This window comes from Pristis pectinata, chromosome 17 (assembly GCF_009764475.1).
Source record: "Pristis pectinata isolate sPriPec2 chromosome 17, sPriPec2.1.pri, whole genome shotgun sequence".
NCBI lineage: Eukaryota > Metazoa > Chordata > Chondrichthyes > Rhinopristiformes > Pristidae > Pristis > Pristis pectinata.
This window is the reverse complement of record NC_067421.1, coordinates 44,265,433-44,283,772: the sequence shown is the minus strand read 5'-3', so window position 1 is coordinate 44,283,772 and position 18,340 is coordinate 44,265,433. Positions and strand designations below refer to the sequence as shown.

At 44.8% G+C, this 18,340-nt stretch overlaps 1 protein-coding gene across 1 annotated transcript in view; it reads right to left on the bottom strand.

Annotated features, from left to right (window-relative positions):
- atp6v0a2b (ATPase H+ transporting V0 subunit a2b) overlaps positions 1-18,340 on the bottom strand; it is a 46,233-nt gene that overhangs the window by 19,065 nt on the left and 8,828 nt on the right. Inside the window, exons 3-12 of the mRNA XM_052032384.1 lie at positions 16,008-16,105; positions 10,061-10,198; positions 9,092-9,192; positions 5,678-5,804; positions 5,506-5,588; positions 3,243-3,336; positions 2,528-2,740; positions 2,163-2,313; positions 1,233-1,372; positions 719-876 (exon numbers count right to left, since the gene is read on the bottom strand). Of these exons, the coding sequence (XP_051888344.1) occupies positions 719-876; positions 1,233-1,372; positions 2,163-2,313; positions 2,528-2,740; positions 3,243-3,336; positions 5,506-5,588; positions 5,678-5,804; positions 9,092-9,192; positions 10,061-10,198; positions 16,008-16,105 (1,303 nt within the window). The remainder of the gene's footprint in view (positions 1-718; positions 877-1,232; positions 1,373-2,162; positions 2,314-2,527; positions 2,741-3,242; positions 3,337-5,505; positions 5,589-5,677; positions 5,805-9,091; positions 9,193-10,060; positions 10,199-16,007; positions 16,106-18,340) is intronic.

Here is an 18,340-nt window from a genome sequence, read left to right as displayed (position 1 = left end):
CTGGGAAACCATCCTGACAGAGAAGCTGGGATTGCTGCTGGCATGGGGCTTGTGCAGGGCTGCTCCCAGGGAGGCAGTGGTTAATCCCACAGGATGCTTACAGCTGTGCACTGGGGACTGTCCTCATGGACTCTGATTCAGTTACGTTCAGGTCCAAGCGCTTGCCTGGAACTGAACTATGACAGGAATCTCCCAGCAAGAATCAAGCTCCCATTCTGCAGCTAGTTCCTTACTGCCGAGGCCATTCAACCCATCGAGTCTATGCTGTCTCTCAAAGAATTCCCATCAGCCCCACACTCTCACATGCCCATTAACACCCTCCTCATTCTCTTACCACTCATTTACAGTATGGGCAACTTACAGGTTAATTAACCTGCCAAGTAGAACATCTATGGGCTGCGGGAGGAAACTGAAGTATCCAATGGAAATCCACATTGTCACAAGGAGAAACATGCAAACTCCTCATGGACAGCTCCGGAGATCCGGAGAGAATTCAGGTTGCTGGAGCTATGAGACGGCTGCACTTCCTGCAGTGCCACTCACACTGTCCATCACCCGAAGCAGATGCAATTTATAGAGGTCTCAAGGTCACTTACAGTTCAGTCCAACAAGACCACTCACGTACTGGCTATTTGGAGCCTCTCCTTCACTATGTTGCCATTTCACCCTTACACACATTATCATGAGCTTCTTGTAATTAGTAGATCCAGATACATACATCCTACTTTCATTCACAAACATATTCTTGACACTCCATCCAGACCCAAATATATTCAATGACTTTGAAAAGCAGTCGTTGTAGATAAGGCCAGTGTACAAAGTAAATATTCCCATCATCAGGATGATGTAACGACCATCAAAAAATGTGTTCCAGATCTGTTAACAATAGGAACAAGTTAGTCTGTCATGGGTATCAAATGATTTTAATCTTAGTAATTCCTAAAAACAGCATGCAAAGCTTGTCCTGTTGTAATGCTTCTCACATCAAACTACAAAATGCTCTTCTTAAGAAGTCAAATCACGGATACTCTTTTCAGAATTTGTCAGACCCAATTTCATGAAACACCAACTCAGTGAGCAAGGGAGGCAGCGAAGGTGGCGTTGGAGACGGGAGTGGCATTAGCAGTGTAGGTGGCGCATGGGGAGGAATTCACAACCAAGGAAAGGACTATCCTCGTGAGTTGATTGGATAGATTAAAGTGCATTGCATCATGCCGGTCCCTCCGTCTCACCTCATTCCTCGTGCGCCTCAGTTTCGAGTTGTTTTCAGACAGCACCATCCATAGTGCAAACACAGTCATGATCAAACCATGCCCAAAGTCTCCGAACATCACCGCAAACAGGAAAGGAAAGGTGACAATGGTGTAAGGACCTGAGGGAAAGCAAAACATGTTGTTGCTGCTTCTGTAATGAGCAGTGACTGGTTACCCAAACAAATTCAACACCTTTTACAAGAAAGATTTAGATACAAGTATCCTTCCCATAAATCAGAATCATACAGCCAACCTCATCCATCTACGCGACGTAGATGCCCAGCTACGTTAATCCCATTTACCCCCATTAGGTCCATATCCTCCCATGCCTTTCCTATCCAAATGCCTTTTAATTGTTGTAATTGTGTAATTAAATACTGCACCTGTACACCCTACACTTGACTGAGATACCCCAAGGCCACTGTAGTGAACTAACAGTGTAGTAACCACCCACTTGCCCTAGCTGGTGCACACTGTCATTTATGCTCCACAAAAACCACCTCCTACCTTTCCATCCTTGCTTCCCAACATAACCATCTCAGTTCCTCTTCAATGCATCTACACTACATACTGTTCCCATGGAGTGGGTAAAAATTCCACATGCTCTCTCAGTTTCACCCAAATTCCCAAATGGACATTAGCATTTCTTAAATTTATAGTCCTTATTTCTCATCTTTCTGCAAATGAATACACCTACAATGACTCTGTAAACCCTCTTTACACTTGTAAAGGTCTTCATCAGCTCAGGTACTCTTCCAGATAAAAGAGTGCTGATTAATCCTTCCGATTATTTTAACTTCTCAGTTCTGCACCTTGTTGTAAACATCGCTTGCAGTTTTTCCAATGTTTTGAGATCACGTTCACCACGTGGAGATCAGAGGCAGGTGGAACTCCGAGAGGTGCACATACCTGGGTTAACTTCCTGGTAGTTTCCAACTCCATAAGCATCTACAATATTTTGAAATCCAGAAGTGAATTTATTTGTGCGGATGAGTGTTGGGGGAGTGTCTGCTGTGGGTATCCGGTTCACAAACGATGGAACAGTGGCACTGCTTTTCCTCTGGAAAGGGCAATCCACAAAACAAATCATCAACCATAAATTAAAACAAGTATCACATCACAGCAAGAATGAAGGAGTAAGCAAGACCTCAGCTGAGTACAATGGAGAACACAAGAGGGACAGTAAACAATGATATACTCAAGGGAAATACACCGAGAAATTACACCCATTTCAGCAATTTGGAAAGAATTAAGAAAAACTAAATGACACTCACAGATCCTTCTTCCAAAGCTTGGCGAACCTTGGACAGATCAGCCACCGGACACCAGACCTCAGCAATCAGACACTTATTGGTGACATCAAAACTGCAGAGGTTCAGAATATGGTAGATGGCTTTCATTTTCTTCACCTGAACCAGCCAGGTGTGGATGGATTCAGATGCGTTCAATAAAACTTGCTGCAGATATTCCTCAGTTCTATACAATACCTGAAGAAACAAGTCAAAGAAGCTAACACTAAATTAACATTTCCAAATGCAACCCTGTCCTCCTATAAAAACTAAATCAGATAAATGCCATTTATAAATATGTTTTAGGTCTCTGGGTTCTCAGTTTCTCAGTGTGAAGCTCTGAGTGGCAAGGTTTGAGCCTCACCTCAAGACAGACTTAATTCCTCATGCAGTATCAAGAGAGGGGCAGCACTGTGGGAGCACCACACTGTCAAAGAATCCAACAATGACTGAACACCCCCAGGTTGGGGGGGGGGGGGGGGGGGGGGGGGGGGGGGGGGGTTGGTTGGCAGAGCACTGCTGGAGGGGCCACACCCAGCACACCTTGGCCAACTGCGTCAATTCTTTCATTCACCTCGTAGTTTTCAGTGTGCTCACTGACCACATTTCACTACTTTTAATCGCACAGGTAATAACTGCAGAGTTTGTAGCAGAGCAGCCACCAACTTCCAGCCCAAGCCAGGTAAAGATGTGAACTTACAGTGTGGAGGTCTTGGATTCGAGTGTTGAGGCCAGCCACAATGTCCATCCTCTCCTGGTTTGTGTTTGGGTAGGGGTAGACATGGCAGTGATAACTGCAAGTAACAGTCAATTAAACCAGATTAACAGCAATGTTTACACATACACGCACAGCTAATATATAATTAGGGGTACAGTAGCATAGTCACTAAGTTACTGGACTGACAGCCAGAGTTCTGGCCATTGACCCTAAGACGGGTCATTTCAATTTGTAATTTAAATTCATATTTTAAATAATAATTTATAACAGATAATTTCAGTAACAATTACCATGAAACAAAATCCGACTAATGCCCTTCTTGAAAGGAAATCCGATTAGAGGTCTGGTTTCTTTATGACACCAGACCCACCAATGTGACAGACCCTCAGCTGCATCCTCAGCCCATGGGTGATTACGGATGGCCACATACAAGGGTAGTTCCAGTGATGTACACATCCCTTGAATGAAAAATTCAAAAAAGCCCTATCTAAACCGCACCCCATGCCTCCACTGTGATGGTGGGGAAAGAACATGCCAGTCTACATCACTGCTGCTTTCCAAGTGGTTACTGGGTAAGATCTGGCCAGACTGGCTCAGCCAGGAGCACTGGGGCGGCACTGCAGGAAAAACCTGGCTGACTCCCACCTTTATAGAATAACTGTAAACTTGAAAGCAACCCAGCAGCTTAGAACTAGAACAATACAGCACAGGGGCACGTCTGTGCCAAACATGATGCCAATTTAAGCTAATTCCATCTGCCTACACATGGTCTATATCCCTCCATTCCCTGCCTGTTCATGTGTTTGTCTAAGTGCCTCAAACTTTGCTTATCATATCTTCTTCCACCACCTCCCCCAGGCACCTACCACTTTGCATTTAGAAAAAAAAAACTTGCCTCCCACATTTCTTTTAAACTCGCTCCACATTTATTCTGGACTTCATGCCCTGTGCTAAAGAAGCTGAATGCAAGCTTGGGGAGCAGCATCACCACATCCTTCGATTAGTCACAGTATAATTCCAGGTGAGTAATGTTCCTCATCTCCAACAACAGCCAATTCCTTCAGAGAATCTCCTTTAAACTTTCCCATTCTGTTATTGTTTGCCCTTGTACTACCTCAATGTGCTTATGTGGTAAAATGATCTGTACAGATGGCATGGAAAACAGTTTTTCACCATACCTTGGTACATGTGACAATAATAAACCAAATTATCGTTTCACTTAAACCTATTCCCTCCAGTATTTGACATTTCCACCCTGGGAGAAAGACTATCTACCCACCTCATAATGTTATAAACAGACCTAATTCCGCTCTTACATCTTATGGTAGTTATTCTCACCAGGCTCATGGAATACAGCTCTGGGCCACGTTTGCATCAAGGCCGTAATGGGGTCTGGAGCCCAGTGGTCCTGGCAAAACCCAAGCAGGGAATCAGTGAGTAGATTATTGGTGGATAAGTGCTGACAGTGACACCTTCCATCACCTTAGTTGAAATGGATCTGTCCTGCTTTCGTCAATAGATCAGTGGGCAACGCAGTTTCTACATTGTCAGATAGATGACAGCATTGCACTGCACTGGAAAAGCTTGGTTAGAACCACAGTAAGTGTCTGGAGTGCAAGGCCTTCATAATACAGCTCTATTCTAGTCTGGTCCAGTACTCTCCCGACATCACATGGAGTAAAGTCAGCTGGGCAGGGACCAGCTTGTGATGGCGAGATTCTTGTGAAGCCTTTTTAGATCATCCACTCAGCACTCCTGATTCAACATGGTGGTAAACCCTTCAGCCTTTCCTTTAGTGACCATGTACTGGGCCCTGCCACTGCCAAGGATGGGGATGTTCTCAGAATCCCCTCCTCCTGTTAGATGTGCTAAGACTGCAGAGCTTCAATCTGATGCCTTGCTGAGTGCTCGCTGAGCTGTCCCTTGCAGACTGTTTTTGCTGCTTAGTATTCACGGCCTGGACCAGCACATTATCAGTTTTAGGTATGCCTGTTGTGGCTCCTAGTCAGGCCTCATAAGAATTATGTTTCTGTTAGATCATCTCTCATCCTTAAAACCTCAAGGGCATGGTCCCAGTCTGCTTAACCTCTCCTCACAGAACAATCAAAAAAATACTCACAATCAAAAGCAATTGGATGCAAGCACGGAGAGAAAATACATGGGATAATGGGAAAGACCAAACAGCCCAATGGCAACACACGTCCAATCAAATCCTAGAGTTCTACAAAAGGGTTTCTTTTCTTACCAATCACATATCTTCTTCACCTTGTGGCCAATCTGCTCGCCCCAGTACGACACTAAAAACACGACCCATTTTACATTCTCGCCCTAAATGTGAAAACATGGATTAATCAGGGGCAGGTGGGAGGGGGTGCACAACAGGGGGCGGGCACGCAAACAACACTGCAAATACTCACAGAGTCTGGATCTTCGAGAGGAATCTCTAACTCTTCGTAAGTCAGGATTGTATAACCCTTGCAAACTCGCCAAAGCATCCGCTCAAATGGTCCAACCTTCCACGGGTGAATCACTCCAGCTATGAATCTACAGAAGAAACATTTCATACACAATTTGGAAACACAGACAATAAGCCACAGAAGGACTCAGCCTCTATGGCACTGTGGATTTTAACAGGGTCCTGTGAGAAAAGTAGTTTTGGTTTGAAGATGCTCATGGGATAAAGAACTTGATCCTGCTAAAACCTGCAAAGATGCAGAATCCCACACCTCTGGACAATTTATACAATCACTGCAGATAAGTGCTCAAAAAACAACAAAACTGGGATTAACAGCATGGTTTAATGCCCTGCACAATGAAATGTTGTGTTTTTCTGCAAGCTGCATAACAGGCAGCTGCCACAGTTCAAATTCAACAGTCTCCATCATTCTTATTCACTTCTGTGCTTTGAGACATGCTATTGGCAGAGCTTTGCTGAATAAATGCATGTGCTGATATCAAAATGGAGTCTATTGTCATATGTACAAATGCATGTGCACAGGTGCAATGAAGAACTTAATTGCAGCAGCGTCAAAGGCACGTGGCATCAGATAAGAAACATTCACAAGAAAAACAAATTAACAACATAAATTATACAAAGAAAAACACAATTAGAACAAAAAAAAACAAAGTCCGTTGTAGTGCAAAGTGGGTCTTTCCCAGTGCTTGAGGAAATGGGACTGTGAGTGTTTCAGCAAGGGAGTCACTGAGAAAAGGGAAGTGGAGAAAGATAACACAAGCACAATCATTCTTCCCACCACACAAACTCTCATTTCCTGAAAGCAGCTTTTCTGTTCACCCTGGAACCCAGGACACTGCAGCAGTAAAGAGAAGACAAATATTGCCTTGGATCAGAGTCCAGCACGGAAACAGAGACTTCTACCCACCGTGTCCATGCCGGCCACTAACCACCCATCCCCACTAATCTGGTTTTCCATCTCTTGGCCCACAGTCTTTCAGGTAATGACATTTCAAATGTTCATTTAATTACAACTTAAATGCCGAGAGAGTCTCTTGCTCCAGCAACCCTCTTGAGCAACTTCCGGATTTCAACTATACTCTGGGGGGTGAAATTCTTCCTCAAATCCCACGTCCTCCAGCTCTGACCCAACTATTGTGTTATACAGTTGTACCATAATTTCCATGCTCTTGCAAGACAATCCTGCCAAAAGTAGACTAAGTGCACCAACTAAGTCTACAGGCAACCAGGAGGCATTCAAAAGTGAAGGCCTTTCACAAAATCCAACAAGGGAGAAGGGTCCAAAAGGTAACAGCTCATGGGATCCAAGGCAATTGGACAAACTGTCTTGGTGACAGGAGGCAGAGGGTGATGGTGGAGGGTTTGTGTGATTGGAAGTCTGTGACAGTGGTGTTTCACTAGGATCAGATATGGGGGTGCGGTATGACTTGATGGGTGTCACAGGACAATTTCTGTGTTGTACACTCTGATTCTAAGCCCAGAATCACTGCCCTCAACCAGTGACCACAGAGAATTGAAGCACAGTGCTAAACTGGTGTCAGGATTAGCACAGAGGGAGCTTCCATCTGGCCCAAGCCATGGTCACATGGGGCTGCACCCGCCCATCATCAATGGCACAAGAGACTTCAGATGCTGGAATCTGGAGGAACTCAGTGGGTCAGACAGCACCGTGAAGCAAAGGGAAGGTCAACATTTGAGGTCAGCCCTTTGGCTTGCAACCCTTAAATCTCCAGGAGCACTCCAACACAAAATTACTCATGTAAATCAGGCACTTCAAATTATATTCTCTTATGAGATAGAAGGCCTTGCAGCCCATCGAGTCTGTGCTGGTTCTCAGGGCAATCCCTTTATCCCATTCCACATTTCCCTGCAAGTCATTTACACTCACTATTAACGCCGCCCTGGATCTCTCACTCGCCACCTACACTAGGGGTAGTTTGCAATAACCAATCAGCAACCAGCAAGTCTTTGAGATGTGGGAGAACACCAGAGGACCTGGGGGAACCCCATGTGGTCACAGAGAATGTTCAAACTCCACATAGACAGCCTTGGTGATCAGAATGGAACCTGGGTCCAGAGCACTTTAAGACAGTGCCACTACACTTAGTGTTGTGCAGGAAACAAACTATTTACCGTCTCTGCAACTCTGCTCGAAGTCTTCAAAAGGTCTGTTCCTGTGTCCAAAAGCTTGCAATGAGAGACTAAACAAGTTCTTGCTGTCACTGGCCTACACTGGCTCCTCATTAACGAACACCAGATTCTAACTTCACAAGCTTGTTTTCACATCCCACATTCAACCTTTCATACCTTTGTAATCTTTGAATGCCCTGAACCTGAGATTTCTGTACTCCTTCGAGTCAGAGTGGTGCATATATGGAACAAGCTGGAGTGATTGAGGCCAGTAACATTAACAACATTTAAAAGACACTTGGACAGGTACATGGGTGGTGAGGTTTATAGGGACACAGGTCAAACATAGGCAAATTGGACTAGCCCAGATGAGCATCTTGGTCACCCTGGGCGAGTTGTGCCGAAGGGCCTGTTTCTATGCTGTATAACTCTCTGACTCGGCAAGGATCCTCGAATTAGCTCACTCCATTGTGCCATCAGACGACAACCTCTGGAACTCCCTCCCAACCTTGTCACACTTGAAGATGCTGTGCAAAACACATTTCTGACCTAACTTTCCATCACATCTCCTTAAATCTTTTTAAACATCTCAGTGTCAAATTACAGACACAGGAGACTGCAGATGCTGGAATCTGGAGCAACAAACAATCTGCTGGAGGAACTCAGCGGGTCAAGCAGCGTCTTTGGGAGGAAAAGGAATTGTCGATGTTTCAGGTTGAAAACTGAGTCCTCCTGATGCAGGGTTATATCTGATAATTGCTCCTGTCGAGCCCTTTGGCACTTCTTTCCAAACTAAAGTGGTTACATAAATGCAAGCACTTCAGCTCCCCAAAGTTCTGTGCCAAGACCCTTACCTGTGCCACAATCACCCATAGAATCTAAATATCAAAACCTCATTTAGAGTTGTCCTTATTGAGCCCACATAGGCTTCTAGTTCCCTACAAATTAAATTTCAATCTCTTCCCTCATGGCATTGCAATCCACCTATCACACATCGCCAACTATAAGAACCAACATTGCTCTACCTCTGGTCCCTCCCTCCACCCCACCACACACCTGTATTCTTTTCTCATGTATTATCCAGCTTTCCCAAAACAGATCTGCATTTGACCCATCACCCCTTGCCATTGCAAGTTCCATATCCTATCCAAAGTTGCCTTAAGGGACCCTTCTGACAGCAGATAATGGAGGAGGTGACAGTTGACAAGCCCAATTACTTACATACCCTAATTTAGCTCCAAGTCGCTGCATATTTGTATAATCCATAAGCTGTTCTTTGTCCAAAGAAGGAAACTCTTCATATTGAGCTTGGGACAAGAGATCGAGCTAACAAGAGAGAAGCAACATTTTCACAATCAGACAAAATAAGATTGAAAAAAATACAATTCACCCAACAATTCCACTCTTTCCATCATGGACTCTCCACACCCTCCCCTCCCCAAATATTATTCATATTCTGAAGAAAGGTTCTGCCAACTTTTGCCCAGTACCCAATGTAATTGAGCAAAACACCAGGACAGTTGTCAGCCTCTGCAACTAATGTGATTCCTCTTTGCTCATTCCAGCAGTGGGCTCAGTCTGTACTCTTCAAAGAGTATTCATTCTGCGCTACATCCTCAAAATAAGCATTCCACAAACACCATTTCACATTTACTGGCTATGTTTTTTCAATACCTTTACTCGCTGGGTATTTGCCAGAAGCGTAACAGCCCAGCATTTACTCCCCAGTTATTCTGCATACCTTAATTGAATCAGAATCATAGAAAATGAACGACACAGAGAAGACCACTCTAATGGCCGTCACCAGTTGAAAACATTTCCTGACAGAATTTCCTGATGCTGGTAAGAACTTAGAAATCCATTAACTATGCAAACCCAGCCACCCATCACCAACATCAGGCAGGACCCACACCAAAATGCAGCAAGGGTCAGGAGCTAACTAAATTATTGTCTGTTCCTGATAAACTGTCCAACATCGATTACTGGAGGAAAACGATAGCAACTTTCCACTTTTTAATTTGGAATCAACAGCTTTCAGACGAATGGTGCAACAATGTGCTGGTCTGTCATGAAACACAAGTCAGTAGCCCATCACCACTACAGACAGAAAATGCTGGAAACACTCAGCATTCTGTTTTTATTTCAGATATACAGCATCTCCAGTTTTTCTGATTTTCATCCACTGTATACTCACTTCCGAGGTTCTTTTCACGAAGTCCTGGGTTACTCTCAGCATGTGATTATACTCAGTAAGCTCGAGAAAATTCCTCTTCAGAGTCTCCTTGTTTTTAGTCACCTCTCTCAGCTCTGCCTCCAGCTGCTGCAGTTGTTCCTGAAACCAAAACAGATGCACAATAGGCCACCCAATAGTATCAGGGATATTGAGGAGCAGATAGGGAAGCAGATCCTAGAAAGGTGTGAGAATAACAGAGTTGTTGGGATGGGGGATTTTCCCAAACATCGATTGGCATCTCCAGACCGTGAGGGTTTAGATGGGGTGGAGTTTGTTAAGTGGGTTCAGGAAGGATTCTTGACACAATATGTAGATAGGCCTACAAGACGAGAGGCTGTGCTTGATGTGGTATTGGGAAATGAACCTGGTCAGGTGTCAGATCTCTCAGTGGATGAACATTTTGGTGATAGTGATCATAATTCTATCTCCTTTACGTTAGCACTAGAGAGGGACAGGAACAGACAGGCTAGAAAGGTGTTTACTTGGAGTAAGGGGAATTATGAGGCTCTCAGGCAGGAAGTTGGAAGATCAAATTGGAAACAGATGTTCTCAGGGAAAAGTATGGAAGAAATGTGGCAAATATTCAGGGGATATTTGTGAGGAGTTCTGCATAGGCATGTTCCAATGAGACAGGGGAGTCACGAGAGGATACAGGAACCGTGGTGTACAAAGGCTATAATAAATCTAGTCAAAAGGAAAAGAAAAGCCACAAAAGGTACGGAGAGCTAGGTAATGTTAGAGATCTGGAAGAGTACAAGGCTAATACAAAGGAGCTTAAGAAGATTAGGAGAGCCAGAAGGGGGCAAGAGAAGGCCTTGGCGGACAGGATTAAGGAAACCCCAAGGCATTCTACAAGTATGTGAAGGAGCAAGAGGATAAGATGCGAAAGAATAGGGCCTATCAAGTGCAGCAGTGGATCTGGAAGAAGTAGCGGAGGTACTTCATGAATACTTTACGTCAGTATTCACTATGGAAAAAGATCTGGGGGATTGTAGTGGGGACTTGCAGCGGCCTGAAAAGCTTGAGCATGTAGATGTTAGGAAAGAGGAGGTGCTGAAACTTTTGGAAAGCATCAAGTTGGGTAAGTCACCGGGACTGCATGAGATGTACCCCAGGCTGCTGTGGGAGGCAAGGGAAGAGACTGCGGAGCTTCTGACGATGATCTTTGCATCGTTGATGGAGATGGGAGAGGTTCCGGAAGATTGGAGGGTTGCGGATGTTGTTCCTTTATAAGAAAGGGAGTAGGGATAGCCCAGGGAATTATAGACCAGTGAGTCTTACGTCAGTGGTTGGTAAGCTAATGGAGAAGATCCTGAGAGGCAGGATTTATGAACATTTGGAGAGGTATAATATGATTAGGAATAGTCAGCATGGCTTTGTCAAGGGTAGGTCCTGCCTTACTAGCCTGATTGAATTTTTTGAGGATGTGACTAAACACATCGATGAAGGGAGAGCAGTACATGTAGTGTATATGGATTTCAGCAAGGCGTTTGATAAGGTACCCTATGCAAGGCTTATTGAGAAAGTAAGGAGGCATGGGATCCAAGGGGACATTGCAGTGTGGATCCAGAACTGGCTGGCCCACAGAAGGCAAAGAGTGGTTGTTGAAGGGTCATATTCTGCGTGGAGGTCAGTGACCAGTGGTGTACCTCAGGGATCTGTACTGGGACCCTTGCTCTTTGTGATTTTTTATAAACGACCTGGATGAGGAAGTGGAGGGGTGGGTTAGTAAGTTTGCAGATGACACAAAGGTTGGGGTGTTGTGGATAGTTTGGAGGGCTGTCAGAGGTTACATAGATGAGATACAAAGTTGGGCTGAGAAGTGGCAGATGCAGTTCAACCCAGATAAGTGTGAAGTGGTTCATTTTGGTACGTCAAATATGATGGCAGAGTATAGTACTAATGGTAGGACTCTTGGCAGTGAGGAGGATCAGAGGGATCTTGGGGTCTGAGTCCATAGGACGCTCAAAAGCAGCTGTGCAGGTTGACTCTGTGGTTAAGGCGGCATATGGTGCATTGTCCTTCATCAATCAGGGAATTGAATTTAGGAGCCGAGAGGTATTGTTGCAGCTATATAGGTCCCTGGTCAGACCCCACTTGGAGTACTGTGCTCAGTTCTGGTCACCTCACTACAGGAAGGATGTGGAAGCCATAGAAAGGGTGCAGAGGAGATTTACAAGGATGCTGCCTGGAATGCGGAGCATGCCTTATGAAAGCAGGTTGAGGGAACTCGGCCTTTTCTCCTTGGAGCGACGGAGGATGAGGGGGGGACCTGATAGAAGTATATAAGATGATGAGAGGTATTGATCGGGTAGATAGTCAGAGGCTTTTCCCCAGAGCTGAAATGGTGGCCACAAGAGGACATAGGTTTAAGGTGCTGGGGAGTAGATATAGAGGAGATGTCAGGGGTAAGTTTTTTTTTACTCAGAGTGGTGAGTGCGTGGAATGCGCTGCTGGCAGCAGTGGTGGAGGTGGATACGATAGGGTCTTTTAAGAGACTGTTGGATAGGTACATGGAGCTGAGAAAAATAGAGGGCTATGGGTAAGCCTAGTAATTTCTAGGGTAGGGACATGTTCAGCATAGCTTTGTGGGCCGAAGGGCCTGAATTGTGCTGTAGGTTTTCTATGTTCTGGACACGTTGTGAAGCAACATTTCCACTGATGGGTCTCACAGGCTGTTACATGGAACATCTTAAACTGCTCAGCCCCTCAATATATATAATTTTAACAACAAAAAAACAAATAAAAACTGTAGATGCAGGAAATCTGAGATAAAAACAGAAAATTCTGGAAATACTCAGCAGTCAGGTCAAAGAAATGAAGCACGAGCTCTGCTTTTCCTCCCACAGATGCAGGCTGACCTGCTGAGTATTTCCAGCATTTTTTGCTTCAAGTTTAATAACTGTCTTCCTGCATACTTTCCAGCAGAATCTGCCTGAAAATCCAAGTAAACTTTTTACAGCACAAGAGGCAACGTGTGTCTGTGCTGGTTGAAAAAGGGCAACCAGCCTGACCCAACTTTGCAGCACTTATTCGGTCCCCGATACACAAGCAGGTACTGTTGAAATGTTAAGGGCTTCTGGCTCACCCACTCTCTCAGGCAGCCAGGTTGTGACCCCAACATCCTCTGGGTTGAAAGCTTCCTTCACCTCCCCTCCAAGCTTTCCGCCAATTACTTTAAATCTATGACCCCTCTGTTAAGTGAAACAGGTCCTTCCATGCTCCTTATAGTTCTCTGCACCTCAACTAAGTCTCCCCTCAGCCTATCCCACAGAAAACCCCAGCCTCTCCAATTATACTTCTAACCATAAAATTTTCCAGTCATAGCAACACCCTGAAATCTCCTCAGCAGCCTTCCAATGCAACCATATTTTTCCTTCAACTAGAACTCTATGTAGCACTCAAGCTGTGGTCAAATCACCAGTGCAGACAGTTTGAGCTTAGCTTCCCTGCTCCTATATTCTATGCCACAGCAAATAAAAGCATACTGTGTGCCTTTTATAAAGCATAGAACCATAGAATAATACAGCACAATACAGGCCCTTCGGCCCACCGTGTTGTGCCGACCTTTAAACCACACCTAAGACTATCTAACCCCTTCCTCCCACATATCCCTCTATTTTAAATTCCTCCATATGCTTATCTAACAATCTCTTGAACTTGTCCAATGTATCAGCCTCCACCACCGCCCCAGGCAGCTCATTCCATGCACCAACCACTTTCTGGGTGAAAAACCTCCCTCTGATATCTCCCTTGAAATTCCCACCCATTACTTTAAAGCCATGCCCTCTTGTATTGAGCATTGGTGCCCTGGGAAAGAGGCGCTGGCTGTCCACTCTATCTATTCCTCTTAATATTTTGTATACCTCTATCATCCTCCTCCTCTCCAATGAGTAAAGCCCTAGCTCCCTTAGTCTCTCCTCATAATTCGTACTCTCCAATCCAGGCAGCATCCTGGTAAATCTCCTCTGCACCCTTTCCAATGCCTCCAAGTTGCAGGGAAACAAGGAAGCAAATGGAATGTTGGAATTCAGTACAAAATAATAAGTGGGAGGTCTTGTTGCAACTGTATGCAAGACCACACGAGCACTGTGAAAAGTCTTGGTCTCCCTGCAGAGGCATGGGAGATAAGGTTCACCATTGTCTTATGAGGACAGGTCAAGCAGGTTGTGTCTTTATCAATGGAGTTTAGAAGAACGAGGGATCTTATTAAAAGATGAGATGGAGAGGAATTGACAGGGAAACTACTGAGAAGTATGCTTACCTTGTGGGATTCTCCAAGAGCATAGCTTCAGAATAAGTCTACCATTTAAGACAGATGGAAAGGAATTTGATCCCACAGGAGGCCAAAATTTTGTAATTTTACATAAAACACAAGAAACAGGAGCACGCCAACTGAGCCCTCAAGATAGCTCTGCCATTTGTTATAACCACAGCTGATCGAACCTTGGCCTCAACACCACTATTCAGCCATCTGCCCAATCCACTCGACTCCCTTGCAGCTCAAAGGTCTGTCATCTCCTTATTTATTTAAGGACTTTACCTCACAGCTCTCTGAGGTAGAGAATTCCACAGCCTCACCATCTCCAGTTAAACGTGCCACTACTTATTCTGAACTACACGCCTTAGAGAACCCCACAAGGGAAACATTCTTCTCAGTAGCCACCCTGTCAATCCCCCTCAGAATTTCATGAAACTGTGCCTCCTGGCTCTGGATAACCACACAAGGGAAAATATCCTCTCGTAATCCACCCTGGCAGTTGTCCTTAGAAGCTTGCTTCAATATGGGGCAGCATAGTAGCGTAGCAGTTAGCGCGACGCTATTACAGCGCCAGTGATAGGGGTTCGATTCCCGTCGCTGTCTGTAAGGAGTTTGTACATCCTCCCGTGTCTGGGTGGGTGGGTTTCCTCCCACATTGCAAAGACGTATGGGTAGGTTAATTTGAGTTTAAAATGGGCGGCACGGACTCATTGGACCGGAAGGGCCTGTTACCACGCTGTAAATAAAATTTTTTTAAAAATGTAATATCATCTCTCATTCTTCTAAACTCCAGCAAGTACAACAGGCCCAACCAGCTCAACTCTCTCCAGATCCACTTCTTCATCTCCGGAATCTTCACTGAAGAGCCTCCAATGTACATACACCCTTCCTAACATGAGACCAAAATCCTACACAGTGCTCCATGTACAGTCTTGCCAGTCCTCCATAAAGTTGCATCAAATCTTTCTTACTTTTTACTCCATACCCTTAGCAATAAAGGCAAACATTCCAACAGCCTTTCCAATTACTTGCTGTACATGCATGCTAAGTCCAACGTACAGCAACTGCAAGTCTCAATAAAATCTTTTCACAGGGCCATGAGAACACAGTAATTTTAATGCAATGGAATATGGTAAGGACTGTGTCATTGAAAAGGAATTGGCAAGAGAGAAAGAAAGTATTTGTGGGAAGGGCAGAGCAAAAGGATTAGGACTGATGACTTCACTACTGTGAACTTAATGACACTGCAGTGGTTCTGTTTTAATGATAGCTGATTGGTACATGTTGGTGCATTTATTTTCAGCTATGACATATTTATGCACTAGTGTATTAAACCAGTGGGACCAGCACAGGCTTGTGGTCACAATTCCCCAGTCAGTAAATTTTGTTGACGAAGTAAAGGATTTTACACTTTGAGAATTAAACAAAGACTATCCATCAGTTTGAGTTGCATCCTGGAAGCTGGGTGTTAAAGAAGAGCTGACGATGGGACTTGCGACTGTAACCATGTCACTGGAGCCCTGAGGACGAGTCACCACCTCCCACAGCCCCAGTTAAACAGCAGAACATGAATGAGGAAGAAAGGTGGGATAAACTTCACATTGAAGCTACTCAGCCACGCAGCACACAGAGGGAGTAGGTACTAACTTGTATCTTTAAAACATGCTTCGGCAGCGGGGCAACAGGATTCACTTCACCATCCATCAGAGTTATATCTGCCCTTTTAATTTCTTGCAACAAGTAACCTGAAACACAAAGGAAAACCATACATTACCATAAAAAGACAATCGTGGAGCTGGTCAGAACACATTGCAGCAGTCAATCTCAGACCATCAGTGAAGGGGTGGGGGTGCAGAGCCAATACACTGCCCATCATTGTGATGGAGGAAGGGCTGCAGCTGGGGACAGTAAAGTTAGGAGACCAGAAAACAGAATCAAATGGGTACACTTCAGAACCTGGTTCATTATCACTGACTTATATATAGTGAAATTTGTTGTTCTGTGGCAGCAGTACAATGCAAAGACATAAAATAACTATAAATTACAAAATAAGTAAATTGTGCACAAAAAGTGAAGTAGTGTTCATGGACCATTCAAAAATCCAATGGCAGAGGAGGAAAAAGCTGTTGAGTGTGGGTCTTCAGGCTCCTGTACCTCCTCCCTGATGGTAGTAATGATAAGAGGGCATGTCCCAGATGGTGAAGGTCCTTACTGAAGGACGCCACCTTCTTGAGACACCATCTCTTGAAGATGTCCCTGATGGTGGGGGAGGGTTGTTCACCATCAGAAATCAAACTTCAGAATGTTGAAGTTTGGAGAATCAGCTTCCAGATGGAGTTAGTAACTCATCAACTTCAATCTCACAATGGGGAGGGGTTGGTAAATGGCCTCCTATCCTTGTGTCACTCCTCACCCTCTTGCTGTACCACTGTGACCGGGATGGTTAACTCTCTCCACAGCTGCAGGCTCTCTCAGATTGACATCCATTGGATTTATCCTTCTCTAACTGAAGCACAGGAATCCATCACTCACATGGATAGGAAAGGTTCAGAGGGATATGGGCCAAATGGGACAAGCTTAGATGGGAATCTTGGACAGCATGGACCAGTTGGGCCAAGGGCCTGTTTCCATGCTGTGTGACTCCATGCCTCTCCTCATGACAAATTGCAAGCTCACTACCAAGTATGCTTTGAGGCTGCAGCCCAAACTAATTCATTGGATGCGAGTGCATGAGGGGATGATAAGGCAAACTTTATCTCCTTGCCTGAGCAATAGAGCCAGCACTGTGCATTGAGTCTGTTCAATCAGTTCAGTGTCTCACACTCTGCATCATGTGCATAACGCACGTCATAAAATTAGTTTCAATGATAACTGCACGTCAAACAAAACGGCCAAGCACACAGAACCATGCACTCAATGCACCACCACAACAGCATGGATAAGGAGATCACATGTTCAAATTCAAGAGGAAATGAGAATATCCTTCCATAATCCATTCAAGACCACACTGCAGCAGAACAAAGCATCTCACTGTTCAAAAGACAGATTCATTTCTTCAGGATCCTGTTCCACTCCATTCCACCAAAAATTCAAAATAAAATTAGAGAGGGACTGAAAGAGGTAAGTGTTCAGATCAGAGACAGAGCTACTCTCCCATCACAGCATTTGGGAAAGGTTCAAATAAGATGCACAGAATGAAGATCAAACGACTGCACAGACCTCCTCAGTGATAGCCAGGACCACTCCCCGGGTAATGTGTTAGCACCAGGCATTGAAGCTCCGACACATGCAGACCTTGACCTCAACAGCTTGAGAAATAGAAGTAACTACTGTGCCAGCCCCTTGAGCCTTCAGTAAAATCATGACTGATCCTGTGCCTTGTCTACTTTATCATTCATGGCTATTCATAGAACAGTACAGCACAGGAACAGGCCCTTCAGCCCACCATGTCTATACTGACCATGATGATAAACCACAAAGGTCCCAGCACTGACCCCTGCAGAGAACTAGTGGTCACAGACCTCTGGTCAGAGTAACAACTCTCCACCACTGCCCTCTGCCTGCACATGGTCCCTATCCCTCTCATTCATGTATCTAAATGCCTCTTAAACATTGCTGTCGTATCTGCTTCCAACACTTGTCCTGGCAGCACGTTCCAGGCACCCACCACTGAGTAAAAAAACTTGCCACATAAATCTTCTTTAAACGTCCCCCCTCTCACCTGAGAGCCAAGTCCCCTGGTATTTGACATTTCCACCCTGGGAAAAAGACTTTGATTATCTACCCTGTCTATGCCTCTTGTAATTTTATAAACTTCTATCAGATCACCCCTCAGCCTTTGATGCTCCAGAGAAAACAATTCAAGTTTGTACAACCTCTCCTTATAGCCAACACTCTAATCCAGACAGCATCCTAGTGAACCTCTTCTGCACCCGCCTCAAAGCCTCCACATCTTTTCATCAATGCAGCAACCAGAACTA